The 18,480-nt window shown below is 41.1% G+C and overlaps 1 protein-coding gene across 3 annotated transcripts in view; it reads right to left on the bottom strand.

Moving 5' to 3' along the window:
• EP400 (E1A binding protein p400) overlaps positions 1-18,480 on the bottom strand; it is a 3,509,270-nt gene that overhangs the window by 118,955 nt on the left and 3,371,835 nt on the right. For all 3 annotated transcript variants that reach the window (XM_044065578.1, XM_044065569.1, XM_044065563.1), the window contains one exon: positions 15,073-15,231. In XM_044065578.1, coding sequence (XP_043921513.1) covers positions 15,073-15,231 — 159 coding nt within the window. The remainder of the gene's footprint in view (positions 1-15,072; positions 15,232-18,480) is intronic.

Genomic DNA, 18,480 nt, shown 5'->3' on the forward strand with positions numbered 1-18,480 from the left:
TTCCTAGAGGAAGCCTTGGCAGCATCATAGCTGCATTTAATGGAATGCCTGGCTACTAGTGTAGCCTGACTCAGCATGGACACAGCCTGTGCCTTGTGCTTGCAGTCCTCAAATTAGACATGGTTTAACTCCCTTAAAATGTACAAAAGGTATTTTGCTATCCAAGCTTGATAATTTAGGGACCTAAATGCCAAGGTGGCAGATGGACCTTTTTCCTACACTGATCCAGGGTTCTTTCTGATGGCACAACATTAAAAGCTTAATGGGCTTAGTGGAGATAGGAAAAAAATGAAAAGTTGCCATCAAGACTTTGGTAGAGAAACTTCATGCCCTCAGGGACCCTATAAAATCTATCAGGCTTTTTGGGAGACAGAGGCTGAGAATAGGGGGAAGTACATCTGGATGCAAAAGCATCCAGGAAGGCTTATATGCTGGGGGAACATGGATGGGTTTATGAGCTGCTTCTCAAGAAAATCATATCTTTTTTTTATATATACATCAATGACTTGTCTGGATTCCCATTCAAAATGTTTCATCATCCAAATGATAAGTCTCGGTAAATGATTTTTTTTTCCTGTGGAAAAGTTAGCAGACAGCGTCTTCATATTCAGGAACAAGCTGTCCATGGGGATGAATCTGAGGCAAGTCTGCCTCATTTGAATAAGACTCCTCCTCTTTCTCAGAAGAGGATTCAAGTTGCCTCTTTAGAGGAGGCGGGCCTTGTGAACGAGTGGCGAGGATGAAAGGGGGCTTCAATGGCCTTGTGAGAATTCAAGCCACTCCTCTTCCTGAGACTTCGGAGTAGGAGAAACATGCCCCCCCCCTTTCTGCTAGGTGGGACATGCGCCCTAACAAAGTGTGGTGGTTTGGAACCCTGACAGACCTCAGTTAAAGTGATCTTAAAAAGATTTGAGATATGCCCTCTGGTCCCTCTGAAATGATCACTGTAGGTTCCTCCTTCTCTACTGTCACTGTAGGCTCAGTCTCATTGGACATGTAGGTAGCAGACACAATACCAGCATCACAGCAGTGACCTTTTTAGAAGGAATCAGGTACCGTGGGATTCCTGCTGCATCTCAGTGGGAACATCCAAATCAAACTGGGCAGCTGAAGATTCAGGCCTTGTTTTCTTGATCTTCTTTTTGGGTGCAAGTTAAATACCCAAGGCCAATGGCTCTACCATTTTGCTTTGCATGACGCACTTCAGATATTGGCTCTCTAAGTAACTAAAGAGGAACATCTAGTTCACAGGTGTTTTGAGATGAAAAACTGGCAGATTGTACAATGTCTGTAATCATGGTTAGCCCCTAAACAAAACAATCACAGAGTAGAGACTCTATAAGGGATCCATCCACCACAGTCACACTTCCCTCTCTTAGCTACCATGAACAAATCTTATGTACAAACAGAAAGAATAGACAACCTCAGGGATGATTATAATACGTCTGGTTACGCTGTCAATTGCTGTCCATTAGAACAAAAGCCAGTGGACTTTCTGGTGAAACATAATTCTAGTTACAATGTCAACTGTTGTTCATTAGAAATAGAGACTATGACTTTCTGGTGAACCATATTTTCCCACTGCTCAAAGCACAAGTTTCCTCTATATCTCATATACACCTCATTTCAACAAAGTGTGCAGACAAGCCTGTGCCACATGCACAAAATTCTGTTGTGTATGTTGGTGAGTGTGAAAACAATGTTGTTCATTTTGGCAAACATGGTTTCTGATGAAACATTTCCAGTTTTCTGCTGTGGAATTTTACAACACAAGTGTGGTCAGGGTGGGGGGGACAGCCACCCCACATGAGAGGTATTAGAGGCGACAATGGGAGACACCCACTGATCTATGATGATACAGCATTCATTTCCAAATCAGCATTTCTGAATGCCAGTATAGTAAGGAATGCTGATACTGCTTTTGCGGTCAGGACTGAAATGCTTTAGCTCTGAGTGCTGCACAAGTTGCAGCAAGTGGCTTCCTATGTTTTAAATAAAAGAAAAAATAGTTGTGTAAAATTTTATCATAACTAGAAATGTTCTTCTCTTCTATGTTGCAGTATTCTTGACATATAGGTTGTATTCCACCCTACAACTCGACGTCTGGCCAGTATACAAAAGCTTTTAGCAACTACCAGTATGTGGGACGTCACATGTCTGTTATGACAACGTCAGCCATTAAAGGACATCCGCACGTATCATCCTCAGAAGAACGCACCATGAGGAACAAGAGTCCTAAGGAAAACAGTAAGTTATCCAGGGAAGTGACACGATGCAAGAGGAAGGTGGGAGGGACAGAATACTGCAATATAGATGAGAAGGACATCTGTGGTTATGGTAAGATTTTACACAACTATTCTATGTCCTTCTATTCAATGTTGTAGTATTCTTTACATGTGCTAGAATGCCACAGCTTAATTGGGACCTCAGGAGGTGGAAGGAGTGGAGGACAGCTGCAAGGAAGAATGCTCCACAAACCCATGGAGAATAGCCTTAGCAAACCCTGCTCTGGACCTAGAAATACAGTCTAGCTTGTAATGCTTGGTAAAAGTGTGAACAGAAGACCAAGTAGCAGCCTCCAAAATGGAATTAGTATCCAGACCCTTAAAGAAAGCTTCAAAAGAAGCCACAGATCTAGTGGAATTGGTCCTGACAGAAGTAGGCAAGGACATGCCATGGAAATCATCACAAAACACAACAGCCTTAGAAATCCAAGATGAAACAGTCTGCTTAGAAACAGGTAAACCCAGAGCCCTGAGATGAAAGGACACAAAAAGCTGATCTGACTTCCTGATAGCTTTAGTCTTGTCCAAGTAAAATCTAAGTTGCCTATGCACGTCTAGCGTATGCAAAATGTTTTCACTAGAGGACTGAGGAGAAGGGAAAAAAGGTAGATAGTTGGATAGATTGATTAAGAGACAAGTCATTCACCACCTTAGGCATGAAAGAAGGGCTGGTTCAAAAGGAAACTGTCCTTGTGGAAAACCAAGAATGGTGAAGATGTCATCAAGGCCTGTATCTCAGAGACCCTCCTAGCAGAAGTCAAGGCAACTAGGATCACAGTTTTCCAAGTGCAAAACTTCAGAGAAGCAGAACCTGCAGGCTCAAAGGGGGGGGGGGGCAGAGTTAGCTTTTCTAAGACACAATTAAGGTCCCAAGGAGGAGGAACTGGTTCCCTTGGGGGTGTAATATGTAGGACACCTTTAAGAAAAAGTTTATCCTCCAATCTGGAAGCTAAAGGAGGTGACAGTGGCAGACAAGCAGAAACAGTAGAGCGGTGGACTTTCACTGAGGAATATGATAAGCCACTTTTAAGCAGTTCACACAGGTAAGACACAGTACTACTGCAATGTCCACAGAAAGTGGATCTTGACTTTTTTTGAAGCACCACATAGAAAATCTTCTCCATTTGGGAATACAAGCCTTTCTTGTATTGGGTTTCCTGGCCTCCTGCAAAAAGTACAGTTCTGTACACTTGCCATAAATGTAGATGTTCAAGTGTATTCACTGTTGCAGTCATTACATTTGGGTAATCTGCTGGCAGGTTGCCCTCAGTCGGCCTGATTAACAAAGTCTTGGGTCCCAAGGCCGGTTGCTGTCCCTTCTTCCATGACGTCAGGGGTATAAAACATGCAGCCAACGCCATTACATCAGTTTTTCTTGCCCCAGATGTCAGGTTCCCCCCTAATAGGGAGCAAATAAACATAAAAAACACAAAAGTACACCTCCAACAAAAAGCAAATACACCAAAAAGGCTTTTAAGCACAGTGAAAGAAGGTAGCAGTATAGCCTGAAAAAGTTAGGGGGCAGGAAGGAGGGTAACCAGGACTACAACAGTGAATACACTCGAACATCCACATTTATGGTAAGTGTACACAACTGTGCTATGTTCTTCGTGTTTCACTGTTGCAGTCATTACAGCATTAGGGCCAGCTATAAGGTCCTGCAGGACAGCAGTGGCAAAGCCAGCTCTGGATTTAGAGAAAATTGGTAAATGATAATGCTTGGTGAACGTATGTACAGAGCTCCAGGTAGCAGCTTCTAGGATGTCCCTGATAGGAACACCTCTGAGAAAGGCTGCAGAAGTAGAAGCAGCCCTGGTGGAGTGAGATCTGATCCCCCTGGTGGACAGGTTTTCCATGGTGCTTATAGCAGAAATGAATGCAATGGCTTATCCATTTAGAAATGGTTTGCTTTGAAATAGCCTTCCCCTCTGCCCCTGCAGCAAATGCTACCAGCAGTTGTTCAGATTTTCTTCAAGGTTTCGTCCTGTCCAAGTAGAATCTAAGTTGTCTGTGCACATCCAAGGAATGCAGAATTCGTTCCCCTTTGTTCTGTGGATTGGGAAAGAAGGTTGGCAAATGAATGGACTGATTAAGAGCCACAATGGAAACCACCGTGGGCATGAAGAATGGATGTGGGTCCATGAGGTTTCTGCTTAGTCTGTCTGCCAGTGTATTCAATTTTCCTGGCAGGAAGTGAGCTTGTAGGTGCACCTGGTAGCTCAAGGCTGTGTTCCACAATGCCATGGCTAGTCTGCAGAGGGGGTAGGAATGTGTACCCCCCTACTTGTTTATGTACCACATAACCGTGGTGTTGTCCGTCTTTATCAGTAGCTGTCCTGGAAGAATGTAGTCCTTGAAGGCTGTCAGAGCATTCTGTACAGCTAACATTTCTTTTTGATTTATATGTAGGTGCATTTGGTTTGGGTTCCATTTGTCCTGAATGCACTTCCTTGCCAGGTGAGCCTCCCATGCATAGTCTGATGCATCTGTAGTCAGGGTTTGGGCAGCAGGGGGTAGTGTGAATGGTAGTCCCTTGTTTTGGTGGCAGGTCTCTGCCCGCCATAGGAACTCCAGGCGTAGGCAAGGTATGATAGGAATCATTATTTCCAGGCTGTGAGAATGCTGACTCCATAGACTTTTTAGATACCATGTAGTTTCCTCATATACAGTCTTGCATATGGAATTAGAAGAATGCAGGAGGCCATGAACCTCAAAGCTTGCAGTATTTGTTTTGCAAATAGCAGGGTTTTGTGGTCACTTGTCTGAAGTAAGTTACCAAATGAATTTGCTTTTCTGGCGTGAGGAAAGCCATCTGGGCAGTTGTATTCAAGCTTGCACCCAAGAATGTAATTTGTTGACAGGGTAGCAGTTGCGATTTCTTTTCATTTATGGTGTACCACAGACAAGTTAGAATCCTTTTTACAAATGCCAGATGATTTAAAAGTATGCCCAGGTTTTCTGCCTGAATTAGACAATCGTTCAGGTATGGATATATTTGAATATTTCTTTGCCTGCAAAATGCAATAACTGGAGCTAGGCACTTTGTGAATACCCTAGGCACAGTAGACAAGCCAAAGGGCAGTGCAGAGAATTGATAATGCGAGTAGCCTGCTTTGAAGCATAGGTATCTTCTGCAAGACTCCCTGGTTGGGATGTGCAGGTATGCTTCTTTTAAATCTAGAGTTGCCAACCAGGCGTCTTTGCCTAGCATAGGAAGTAAATGGTGAAGAGTCAGCATCTTGAATTTTGGAATCTCCAGAAAGGTGTTTAGAGTAGACAGGTCCAGGACTGGACGCCATGATTTGTCTTTTCTGGGTACCAGAAAAAGCCTGGAGTAGAATCCTTGTCCCTTTTCCTCTTCTGGTACCAGTTGAATAGCCCGCATGCTTAAGAGGGAAAGTACTTGTTTTTGAGCCTCTGCCCACTGATTTGGGGGCAGGTCTGGCCACCCGTATGGTGTTGGCAGCGTGTGGAAATGAAATCTGTATCCCTGGGACACTATATTTAAAACCCATTTGTCCTGGGTTATGAGTTCCCAGTTCTTTGCATGAAGAGCAATCTTTCCCCCTAAAGGGGCGGTCAAAAGATAAGTGCTTGGTAATTTTAAAAGGAAGTCAAAGGGACTGTTTACCATAGGGGGGTATCTTGTTATTTCCAGATTTGGAAGTGGAGGCCCCCCACTGCTTAGTTCTGAGAGTTCCCTGGGACTGAAACCTGGGGGTTTTGCTGTGTCTGGGTTTGGCTTGAGAAGACCTGGAAGGGACTGGAAAGGAACAATTCTTAGTAGGCCAGTGCCTACTGAACCTTGGAGGTTGCACTTCTAAAAAATCTTTAACAGTTTGTATAGATTTAGCTTTATCTTCCATCTTTTTAAGAACTTCTTCAGCCTTGTTGCCAAACAGGCGGTCCTGATTTAAAGGAGCATCCAACACTTTAGCTTTAACATGATCAAGCAAAGATTGCTCCTTAAGCCAAGCATGCCTTCTAAACACTGACCCAGTAACAGCAGCCCTGCAAGATGCCTCTAAAGAATCAAAACCACATTGCAAAGTATGTTTTCCAACTTGTTCAGCAGAATGCATTAAATCCTGTAAATCTTTATTTTCCACACAGTCAAAATCAACATAATGTTCTGTTTAAGCAGTCCAATAATATGCTGTTGATATTTTAACATATGCAATTGGCAGTTTAAAGCTCTGATTGCCAAGGTTGCAGAAGTATAAACCTTTATACCCCATCTATCCAGTGCCTTGGAGTCTCTATCAGAAAGTGTAGGATTTTTTGCAGTAGAAGCCTTAATGTCCTTGGGCCCTGAGAAATAGTCTCGGGATCTGCAACAGGATTTTTGAAAAGAAACTTGTGGGACTCAGGAACCCTGTAGTATCTGTCAGGTTTACTAGGAGCTGGAGGCAGAGAATCAGGGGCCAAACTGGATTCTGAGAACACATCATCAACAATGAGGCCTATGCTGAGGTAGAAGAAGGAAATCCCTAAGCCTCTTTTTTGAATCAGAAAATTCCTGGCTTTCCCAGTGGAAATGCTCCCTTAAAGTATGTAAAGTTTCCCCAAAAGAAAAATCCTCAAGAAGGAAAGCAGAGGGAATGGAATCCTCTGCATCAGAATCCTCATAAGTAGGTATGGACAAATCCAAGTCATCAGAAGAAACAGAATCCTGATCAGAAGATTCGTAATCAAGCTCAGCCCTGGGGGGGGTTGACTACCCGGGATTAGAGTAATTAGATCTTCAGCCATTTTTATCATTTGTTTTTTGGGCATAGGGGCCTGAGCATGTGGCCTGGGTGTCGGTTTTTTAGACATGGATCGAGATTTAGGCCTTAGTAATGAAGGTGGTATCGATTTAATATGCAAGTCTGTAGGCCTGAATACACCCTCAGAAGCCGGTGCCTGCACAGTGGCTCTGGACTCATTCAAGGTAGAGACATCCGCGGGCTCAATAGGTGAAGCATCTCGCAGCATACCGGACTCCGAATGGGTCTCAGGAGAGGCTTGCGAATCAGAAGTAGCGGGTATCAGGGGCTGTGAAAGCACCTCACTGAGTACCGGCGAAGTGGCGACTGGCTTAGGAGAATCGTCATCGGCAGTTTGGACCTCGGCAGCCCGTCTCTGTCTTTATCTTTGCGTTTTTTCAGAATCCCTTTAGTTGGATGGCTAACCGACGACATTTATGGATAAACTGAGAACCGAAAAATTTAGAGGCAAAAATATACCGGTCGACGGATAGTGCGCTGATTAAATAAAGCACAAAACCGACAGCAAGGTACGTTGTGGTCAGGGCCTAGGCAAGGAATACAGTACGAATTAAAATCTTTATGAGGTATTTGCTTTCCACAAGAAATGCAATTATTAACTTTTACTGACATCGGTAAGAAGCAAGAAAAAGATTCCCCAACGGGGTACTTCGCTTTAAGTTGAAGACTTCTGTTCTGAAATCAAATGTAATGACTGCAACAGTGAAACACGAAGAACATACTGGAAGGACTGGAGGAAGTGCAGAGGGAGAGGGCACCTCCATCTGAAGGAGGTTATAATACCTCTTTTGTTCTTCAGAAATCTGGGAACAATCCCATTTGAAGAATTCCCTCATTTTATTAATAGTCTCTCCAAAAGAAATTTTTTCATGAGAGGAATCCCCTCCACTGGATTCCTCCTCAGGGGATGCATATTCCAAAGGTGAAGTAATTTGGATGGAATATGACAAGGAATCACCATCAGAGGAAGAATTCTCAGAATCAGAGTCAAGCACCTGAGACCCAACAGCCTTGAACCAGAGAAGAAGTGAAAGAAGCCTGAGGAAGTAGGCTCCAAAGCCATCAAGGCCTTAATCAGACCCTGGGAAAAGGCATCCCAATCCGACTAAGGAGAAGGGGGGATGTTTTGTCTTTTGTCTGTTCTTCTGTGACAGGGGACAAGGAAGAGGAACCCAATGTAGGCCTACCAGCCGACATAGTCAAGGAGGTATCCCTAGTCGTAGCAGCAGGGACATTGCCAGAGTCCTCCTGCTAGGATCCGCTCCTTTGGCAGCTTCAGTTGAGGTACCTGCCAAAGAAGTGGACCCGACCTCTGACTGTACCACCAGGTCTTCATCGACCTCAAGGGGTACGTCCGAGGTAGAAGGCATAGCGGAAGAGGATTCAGATTTCTGCTGACTCACCTTCCTCTTCAAACTTGGCTTGGCTGAAGGACCTTCCCGGGAACCCTCCATAACGTCTTTAGCCAGAGGTTTAAGCCGCTGATTCTCAAGAAAAAAATTTAGAGCCGAAAGCCGGCTATGCAAAGTCTTAGGCACAAAGGCCTGGCAGATGGAACAGGATCTGTAGTCATGGCTAGGCCCTAAACAGAAAAGCCAGAGGTCATGGCTACCTTTATGTGGAATCTCCTTTCCACACCTACACCTGCCCTTCCTGGATGACATGAACAAAAACAGACAGCAGTGGCAAGAAAATAAATCTTCATCGGGTATTTATCTGAAGTTGGTAGAGATGCACACACGAAATTCGACTACAGACTGCACACAGGAGTCAACCTTCCAAATGGTGGCAGAAAAGTTCTGAGAATGGTACCCGCGGATGTCCTTTTACGGCAGACGTTGTCATAGCAGGAGTGCGACATCACACATACTGGCAATGGCTAAAAGCTTTTGTATACTGGCCAGACATTGGGTCGTAGGGCGGAATACAACCCATATGTAAAGAATACCGCAACACTGACTAGAAGGACATGAAGAGTTTTTCAGTCCTGAGGTAGGACCTTTTTTCCCCTCAGATTGGAATTAAGAGGTGCAGAAATAGGCCTGGCTTATTCCTTAGGTGAAGACTGCCAGATCAGAGACTTTTACACTTTTTGCTCATCAACTTACAGTTGAGGGTTACCAGATCAGGGAAAATGCTACTTGCCACTAGATGAGCTAGCTATGTCTCTGCCCTGCAAGTCTGCATTAGGTCAAAATTCCTGGAAAGCATTTTGACAGAAAAGGGGGACACAGTCTGACAACTGAAGACCACCACAAAAAAGTGCTAAACATCTGAATCCCTATACACAAGGAAATGACTAAGATCTACTTATGAGCTAATCTGGGAAACAAGATGTTTATCACAGGAATCACTACTCTAGTATCATTCATGACAAATGTGTTTCAGCTGCAGATATATGTCCATGTCTCTTGCCAAAGCTCAAACAAACTGGTCTCCTTCTTAAATAGAGACATAAGCAGGATGCCAGACAGGCAGACAGAGAGGGCAACAGCTTATGCTATTTTCAGTTTATTTTTGTTATGTTCACGGCATCTGAAAATCAGGTCTGATAGTCTTACTCAGCCAGCTTTCAGTGATTTTACCCATATCTACAATTTCTTTTCCTGCCTTTGCACTGCACTGTACATTTAACAGAATTGCTGTTTATGTATGTGCTTGAGATCACCTGAGGCTGATAACGTCCCCTGAAAAAATCATCAAGTGCACCTATACTTGACAGCTACCACTGAAGAACTTACACCTCTCATGTGTTCTGTCCCTAGGAAGATCACCACTTTCCACTTGCATACTGCCTATGCTCCAAAAAATGGAAACCATCAAGAGTAAGATCAATAATATTAAGACTTCTAGAACACCAACAATTTTTTTCTTCCTAAGTTAATGACACAGTTCCATTCAAAATCAGCAGCATGGATGTCTTCCTATGCAAAGCTGAGAGAGCTTAAAGTAGTGTCATACTAAAAGGGACAAAGTGAGGAAGCTGGTCTCAAACAGTGTGGGTAAGGTATGCAAGGCCACCGAGACCCTATTACTCCTGCAAAGCCCACAGGGTTAAGCTCTAAGAAGGCACCTCTGGCAAAAGCTTCTGCTGTAATATCTTGACCATTTGCCCCTTTAGAGGTTGACAGTGAGGAGCTGCATGCAAATCTTTAGCAGGCCTCACCAGGAATCACTAGTGCATCAGAGCCAAACACTGATCCTCACTCCTCAGGCATCTGCCATTAGCCAGCATGTGATACAGATCTAAGGGGAAGGATGTCCCTTAATATTTTTCCCATTTTTGCACAACAGTCCTCTTGTTTCTACAGGAAAAAAAATTCTAATTTAACCAGAATTCCAACCCTTTGGATTTTGAACTGTATGCAACTTTACAGATAGTCTAGACAAGGTGTCTAGCCCTAACCAAAGATCACATCAGACATACTTTCAAAGTTCCTGGACATCTTACCTGTAAAACCAAGGGAGTGGCCTATACTGGGCAGTGTAGCGGGTGTGAAACCTTCTATGTAGGGACGACCACTCGTACCCTTAGAGAACGTATAAGGGAGCACGTGTACAGTGTTAAGACTAAGGATTTGAAAAATGCATTATTTAAACACTCCTTGGAGTGTGACTGGTATAAAAAATTTTATTTTCAATTTTGGAAGTGGGAAATGTTGATTTGAGAGGTGGTGATTTTAAAAACTATGTAGAACAGAAAGAAACCTTATAGCAGGTGAAACTGGAGGCAGAAAAAAAAAACTGGTTTAAATGAGACAATTAATCATCTTCTTCTTCTTTCGGCTTTTCCCAGTTAGGGGTCGCCACAGCAGATCACCTGTCCGCTCATAATTGGCAGTGGAATTTTACGGTGTTGAGTTGCCAGCCCGGTGCCCTACCTTCCACAGAAGGCACGCACTCACATGCACTCACACCTAGGGCCAATTTAGAGTGTCCAATCCACCTACAGCATGTCTTTGGGATGCGGGAGGAAACCCACGCGACCACAGGGAGGACCATGCAGACTCCGCACAAAAGGCACCCCAGCCAAGGATCGAACCAGGGAACCTCTTGCTGTGAGGTGACAACGCTAACTGCTGCACCACCGTGGCTGTCCTTAAATGAGACAATTAATATTAAGCGATTTTTAAAACACAGAAAGTTAAAAGTGAGAAAAATGTGAAAGTATTGTTTATCTGCTTTTAAATGTTGTTGGGTTTTATCATATGTCTCAGGAATTTTAGACTGTAAGATTTTTTTTAAATATTAATTGTTTAATTGATGAGGTTGTATAGTAGAGGCAAGGGACAGTGATTTAGGTGTATTTTGTATTCTGAAGAAATCAGTTTAGACAAAATCGTGAATAAAAGTCATGTACGTTAAAAACGGTATTTCACTTGCCTTCAATGACCATTGGGAACCTTTGTTTTTGTTGGTACCAAGGTGTCTAGCCCTGTATGCAAGTCCCTCTGACATCTGCCTTTGTCTACTATGATTACATTAAGTTTGCAGAAGTACAGGAGACTGCATGACAAAGGGCTAATGCCCTATATCAACAGTTGTTGAGTCTCACACTTTGTATACCTCTGTCCCACACAAGGGGGAAAAAAAAGTGTTTCCTCACTTGACCTGCTGCCTGACTTGATCAGGAAAGAAGAAAAACAGAAAACTGGCATATCTGTTCTATATGCAGCTCCTTTTGGATATGACACAGACAAGAAAGAAATAGTTGTTGCTGGAGTCTCCACCAAAGGGTGACTTTTTTTTTTAAATACTTAAATCTCAGGAAACATTTTAAATCAGTGTAATGCCCCGTTTAGTATGCACCTCTCCAAACATCTGCACCAAGTGGAAAGGCCACAGGAATACCTCACAAAGAGAATCCATGGCCTCCAACACCTGTCGTATGTGGACAGGCTCAAATCACTATCACTCTACTCAGTATCGTACAGGTAGCTCAGAGGTGATCTGTGTCTCGCCTACAAGGCAATCTTGGACCTTGCCCTACTAGAGATGCTCCACATCCATAAGTATAACTCCTCGCACATCATCTGCTCAAAAGGCCTGAATCTAATATGCAACATCAACAAAACCTGCTGGAAAGACAAGTTTGTCTCCCAGAGGCTGCTCAGTCTCTGGAATAGACTTCCCATACACGTCAAACAGAGTACCTTGATGACCCTCTTCAAGCACAGCTTTGATGAGTGGATGAGAAACCACAAATATGTACCAGGGGTTCCACCCATGTCCCCCACTGACAGGGGCAACAGGTGCTGACTGAGGTTTCTTTTTCAGGACAAACTCTTGGCTAGGCTTGTAGAAGCCCCAAGGGGAATGGAATATGTATACAAGTTAGAGTTTTACCAACAACATGTAGTGAAGTATTACAGATTTATAGATGACCTGATACTTCTTTGTGATGGGGATTATGATCTGGTGAATTATTTTGTGACCTGACTGCAACTGAATAGATTCAACCTATAATTTGATGGATTAAAAGTGGGTAGAAGGGCTCCATTTTGGATGTGATGTTAAACATACGTAATGGAAGAGAGATTAAAACAACGATACACAGAAAACTTCAGGAGGGAATCCAATATCTACAAGCACATAGTTGCCATCCTCCTCATACCCTACAGGCCTTACCATATGGGCAATTTTTAAAAATACATAGACTTTGCAATAATGAGGTAGATTTTAACACAGAAATGTAAAGAAACATTTGAAATGTTTATTGATACGGGTTATAATAGAGATGTCTTACAGAAATGTTGGGACATGTTTATAAGAAAACACATAGATAGACATCAATATATATTACCGAGGTATGATACATACTTTTAGTATTCTTCTGTACAGTTCTTGTATTTTGTCACTACGTATAATGTTTTTAGTTCAAAGATAGTAGAATTGGTTAAATTTTATTGGAGATACTTGAGGTATGATACATACTTTTAGTATTCTTCTGTACAGTTCTTGTATTTTGTCACTACGTATAATGTTTTTAGTTCAAAGATAGTAGAACTGGTTAAATTTTATTGGAGATACTTGAGGTATGATACATACTTTTAGTATTCTTCTGTACAGTTCTTGTATTTTGTCACTACGTATAATGTTTTTAGTTCAAAGATAGTAGAATTGGTTAAATTTTATTGGAGATACTTGACATCCTTTAGAGATTTTTCTGAGCGGGGAGTTCGAACACTTATGATCTCTTATAAAAGAGGAAAAAGTATTTGAGATTTTTTTAATTCATGGTAGCCTTGTAGCTCCCCCTAATAGGATCTCCAGGATGATAACATTAAAAGGAACTTCACCATGTGGAAAATGTAAAAGTTGTAAATATATAGTTAGGAACTTTACAGAAATGAATGAGATTAGATTTATGGTATAGAGATCTTTTAGTTGTGAGACTCAGGGCATTGTTTATGCCCTAAAATGTCCTTGTGGTAAATTTTAAATAGGGGAAAGTAAGAGACCTTTTAGAATTAGGCTTCTGGAGCACATAAGGAATATAAATGAATGTTAAGCAAGAAAGCCCTTTAGCTGAACATTTTAAAAATGTTCATAAAAGTGAGGTTGAAGGTTTACAGGGAACAATTTTGGAAAACATAAATGATGACTAATATGGTGGCGTCCATATAAAAAATATGCTGCGGTATAAATAATCTTTGTATATATTGAAGTTCAATACTTTGGTTCCTAATGGATTAAAACTCAGAACGTAACTGGAGGTTTTTTATCTAATTATGTAATTAAGTATTTTAATTATTAGTAGGGGTACATAAGGCAGGTGATTTTTTTAGTATTTTACTCCTTGAAGGCTTTGCTGGCCGAGACGTTAGAGAAATAAAAGTTTTTTTTTTTTGTTTTTGGGGGCTGCCTGTTTTTTTTGTTTTTTTTTTACCGTTGGTTCATACTGTCTTAGTGACTACTGCCATTAGCCTAGTAACTTCCTATGATCCTTTGTACAGTGGTTCTGTGGAAGTGTTGGACTCAGAAAAAAGGTTCCTTTAGCTGTTAGGCCTAGACAATCTTAAGTCTACCATCAGCACCCCCCCCCCCCCAATCTTCCAAACCTTTGTAGAGGTCTTTAAAATAAGGGATGGTCTCCATCTTTCTAAGAACCAGAAGGTTGTGCAAAATATAGACATGGCTTTAAAAAGGGCAGACCCTAGGCAATTCTCGGACCTAATTCTCCAATTAAGAAACTCCAACCTCTCCTTTAGGCAAGGAGAAACATCCCAGCAATTCTGTGAAGAGCCTTTTAATGCAGAATTTGGATGAGTTTCCAAAATTCAAAAGAGTTGGAAGGAAAAGGCATGTGAATGCAGGAACTAAGAACAATAGCATCAGATCAGCATGATCTGAACTGAGAGTGAATAAAAAAAATGAACTGGACAGCACAGATGGCACACATTTTTATGCATCCCATGCATGATGTCGCAACATGCACTACTGTGAATGAGACTCCTCCACCTGAGAGCACAAACTTCTAAGAGAAAAATGGCAAATTCCAATATGTGGACAGGATGTCCCTTCCTAAAAAAACACAGGTATCATCAAAAAAAAGTCCTTAATGTTAGATGCATGCCTCTCAACTGCCCCTCATTTTAAGAGGCATCTCTGACTCAGAATCTTGTACTGTACCTCACAATTTTTTTGTATCTGTAGCAAAACAACTGAAGACTAAAGTCACTTAATATCAGCATTAACTACCATTTACAGATACTTTGTTTTTTTTCCCAGAAAATGCAAGCTAACACAAAACAACTTATTCTAAAAGCTTTACAAATAATAACAGTCCTTGACTTTTGATACTCAGTCCCTCATTTCTGCATTTGTTCCCGATTCTTGACAGAAGCTATTCACAGTTATGATCAGATACTGGGGGCTATTTTCAAAATACCTGCACCTTGTAATGGGCTCTTCCTCAAAGAGAGGTGTTAAAAGACATTATGCAAATGATTTACTGATGCATACGATTTTTGTGGTAAAATAAAAGATGCAAACTTAAAATTTTATTTTCTAGTTACCTGTATTTGAGTCTGAACTTGCTGGGTTCCAGATGGTTTCTGTGCTTGAGGAAGTGGGGTGGTCAAAAACCCTGTTTTAAGACCTGACTGAGTTGCATAGGTGACTTTCTGCTGCTGTGCCGCCTGTTGTGTCTGTATGGTCACTTGCTGGGAAGCCATCTGATAACAAAACAAAACCATGGCGCAATATATTCAAGCCATGGGAAAACTGATTAAGCACTTCAAATCCATGAATGAAAGATTTGTCCTCATTTGTAATGCATTTACATGATGAATTGGCTGTTAGCAGCTACTCTTCTGAGCCTAGAAAACTAAACTCTTTTTTTTCTGACTGTTTTGTTGCTGGATGATCTGTACAGCCAAAGATAAAATAAGTGAACTGCAAGCAAGCTGCTCAGGGTAGAAAAAGGATGCTGCAAATATTCAACTGTATTAGACTCTAAGCTTACAGCCAGTTTCAATTGCTGGTCACAAGTCAGTAAAACCCTACCCATGAGATGCAGTCTCTAGAGAAATGCAGCACTAAAACTGTAAATTATTGTTCCATGAATGCAGCAAGGAAAACTAAGGTGACAGCTCCAAAGAACACAGTTCTGGAACATCCAAATGTAAAGTGACAGAATGATAAAGTGCATGCCTCCATCTAACAATAATGGCTTCTCCACATCAAGGTAAAATCTCTGGTAGACTAACTTCACCAAGATAAACCTGCTTCACAAAAATGGTTACTTAGGGAAAAGGCATACATACTAAGGCATCTCCTGCTTCTGCAGAGATAGGAGGGTATCTATCAATAGTAAGGCTAAAGGGAAGCTTCAGGGAAAGTCCAAGGGTAGGGACGGAAGTAAAACAGCCAAAGATCACCTTTCCTTTCTAGGGAGGAGAGTAGTTTAATACTTCAGCAACTACTGGGATTGGTTAACAGCAAGAAACCAGAATGCTGGGTCATGTTTGATGTTTGTTAGGAATGTATGCTATGAGGTGAATTATTTAACATAAAACATTACCTTCCAGGAAAAGGTCAGTGTAGGAGAAATAACATTTACATTTACTCACCAGCTAAACTGCACTAGTCTGGTAATTTTTCTATTATCTGTTTTGCTTCGCATGTGAATGCAGACTATGGCCATGTTTCTGTGAGGACTGATCTGCAGCAAAAAGTATACATGCTTTTACATACAAATTGAATAAAAATTAATACAGCATGACAAAAATTGTGAGAAGCAGTGCGGCTGCATACAATAGCAATTTCTTTCATGCACTAAGAAAATCGAGTTACTACATAAACCAAATGGTAAAAATGGATGGAAGAAGGGTATGTCTACTGTTATTAGTAACCTCACCCTTAAGGATCTTTTTGCCGAGCACATTATGCTACTTTATTATATTGCTCCAGGGAGGGTTACTGAAGCATTACATTTCTTCCCCTTCTCTTCCTTCAACAGTTTTCTTTCTGTACTTCAAGTCAGAAACCCTTCAAGCATCTTTTTTGCTTTAGACATGCCACCACAAAGTGTTAAGAAAGCGTGTGTCAAGTTGACTCTACAGCTTAATTACATCTCCAAATAAAGAACAAAAACACCACGCCACAGCTGAAAGGTACTGAATAAAATATTTAATAAACTGTAAGCGCTTTCACACTAATTCGTGCTTCATCAGACCATACAAATACTAAAAAAAATTGCACTTAAATATCAAGCATATTTAAAAAATAGCCAATAAAAAGCGGCAAACAATTAATGACAAATCAGATACTTTTCATTTAAAGACCTTTAGCTTTTTTAACACTGGTTTAATGGAAGTCCTACCATTAATACCGGGTAGTCTCTCAGCTTGTAGGTGAATGATCCAATCAAGTTCACGTCCCTCAGTATAATTTCTTAGATCACCACCACATACACTACCTCTGACCATCTCAACATTTGGGTTTAGAGTTGTTGTTAGAACTTGATTGGATCATCCGCCTACAAGCTGAGAGACTACCCGGTATTAATGGTAGGACTTCCATTAAACCAGTGTTAAAAGAGCAAAAGCTCTTTAAATGAAAAGTAGCTGATTTGTCATTAATTGTTTGCTGCTTTTTATTGGCTATTTTTTAAATACGCTTGATATTTAAGTGCATTTTTTTTTTAGTATTTGTATGGTCTGATGAAGCAGGAATTATTGTGAAAAGGCTTACCGTTTATTAAAGAAGATTTTATTCAGTACCTTTAAGCTGTGGTGTGGTGGTTTTCATTCTTTATTTGGATTTGTGTTTGATGGTTAACACCACTTGTTCTTGGGAGAGTTGTTTTTTTGTGGGTTTTTTTTTTTTGGTTTTGGAACTTAATTACGTACCTAGTTTTACTAGACACCAACTATATGCTTAAGTCCAAAAATTGTCTGCAATGTACCTTACAACAAACCTTAGTCTTCCCTAACTATGGCTGGGCTGCTGATCCACTCTTTAATTAACCTTTGTTAGTGTCCTATATATGTGCTACCACTATTATGTGCTAAAGCCGTTTTCTAAAGTGAAAGGCTAGTACTGTGACTTGTTTATTTTTAATTTAATGTCTAGCACAGTGGTTTGTTTACATATATTAATCTAATGCAATACGCAAATAAAGAAGTTATGTCCTTATCACAATGTTCCATCTCTGTGTTGTCCATTTTCATTCTTCCTCAACTGATGGGTTCAGATCAGAGGACTGGATTAGACTCAGCTGTTGCTAAAGCTCGTGGCAACTAAAAAACTCTCGAGCTTCTCCCTTACCCACAATGCATCAACCCTAAGTTACCTCAGCTCTTGTTTGCTGATTTTTACCAGAAAGGAAATACTTACCATGCATAAGGAGGAATAATATTGCATACACTGAATATAGAAATAAACTATAAATATAAAGGGCAGTGACGTTCCTTTACAAGCTCATTCTTTCAGAAGTTTGTAACTAGAAAAGATGGGGACTGGTGTCTGTGAACATCCAATAAATTTATCATGTATTTACACTTGTTTGCAAAATTAAGGAAGAATACTGGTAAATTAATGGATTGATTGATATTAGATTCTGACACCACCTTGGAAACGAAGGAGGCATTAGTTTGCAGTGTCACTCTATCCTTGTGAAATATCAAGTATGGAGGCAAAGCTTGAATCTCTGAAATTTGTCTAGCAGAGGTAACAACTAATAGGAAAACAGTTTTCCAAGTAAGATACTTAAGGTCAGTTTAGCTGCTGGCTCAAAGGAGGATGGCATTATAGCTTGCAGTACAAGACTGAGATCCCATGGGGGAGTAGGGTCTTTAAACAGAAGTCTCAAAAGTAAAGTGCCTTGCAAAAATGCTCTGCACAATTTGTGAGAGGCTACTGAAGAACCTTCGAATCCAATGTGAAAATTTGATATTGCTGCAAACTGAACTTTAATGGTT

Source organism: Protopterus annectens, chromosome 1.part0, assembly GCF_019279795.1.
Source record: "Protopterus annectens isolate FY-2018-M chromosome 1.part0, PAN1.0, whole genome shotgun sequence".
Lineage (NCBI taxonomy): Eukaryota > Metazoa > Chordata > Ceratodontiformes > Protopteridae > Protopterus > Protopterus annectens.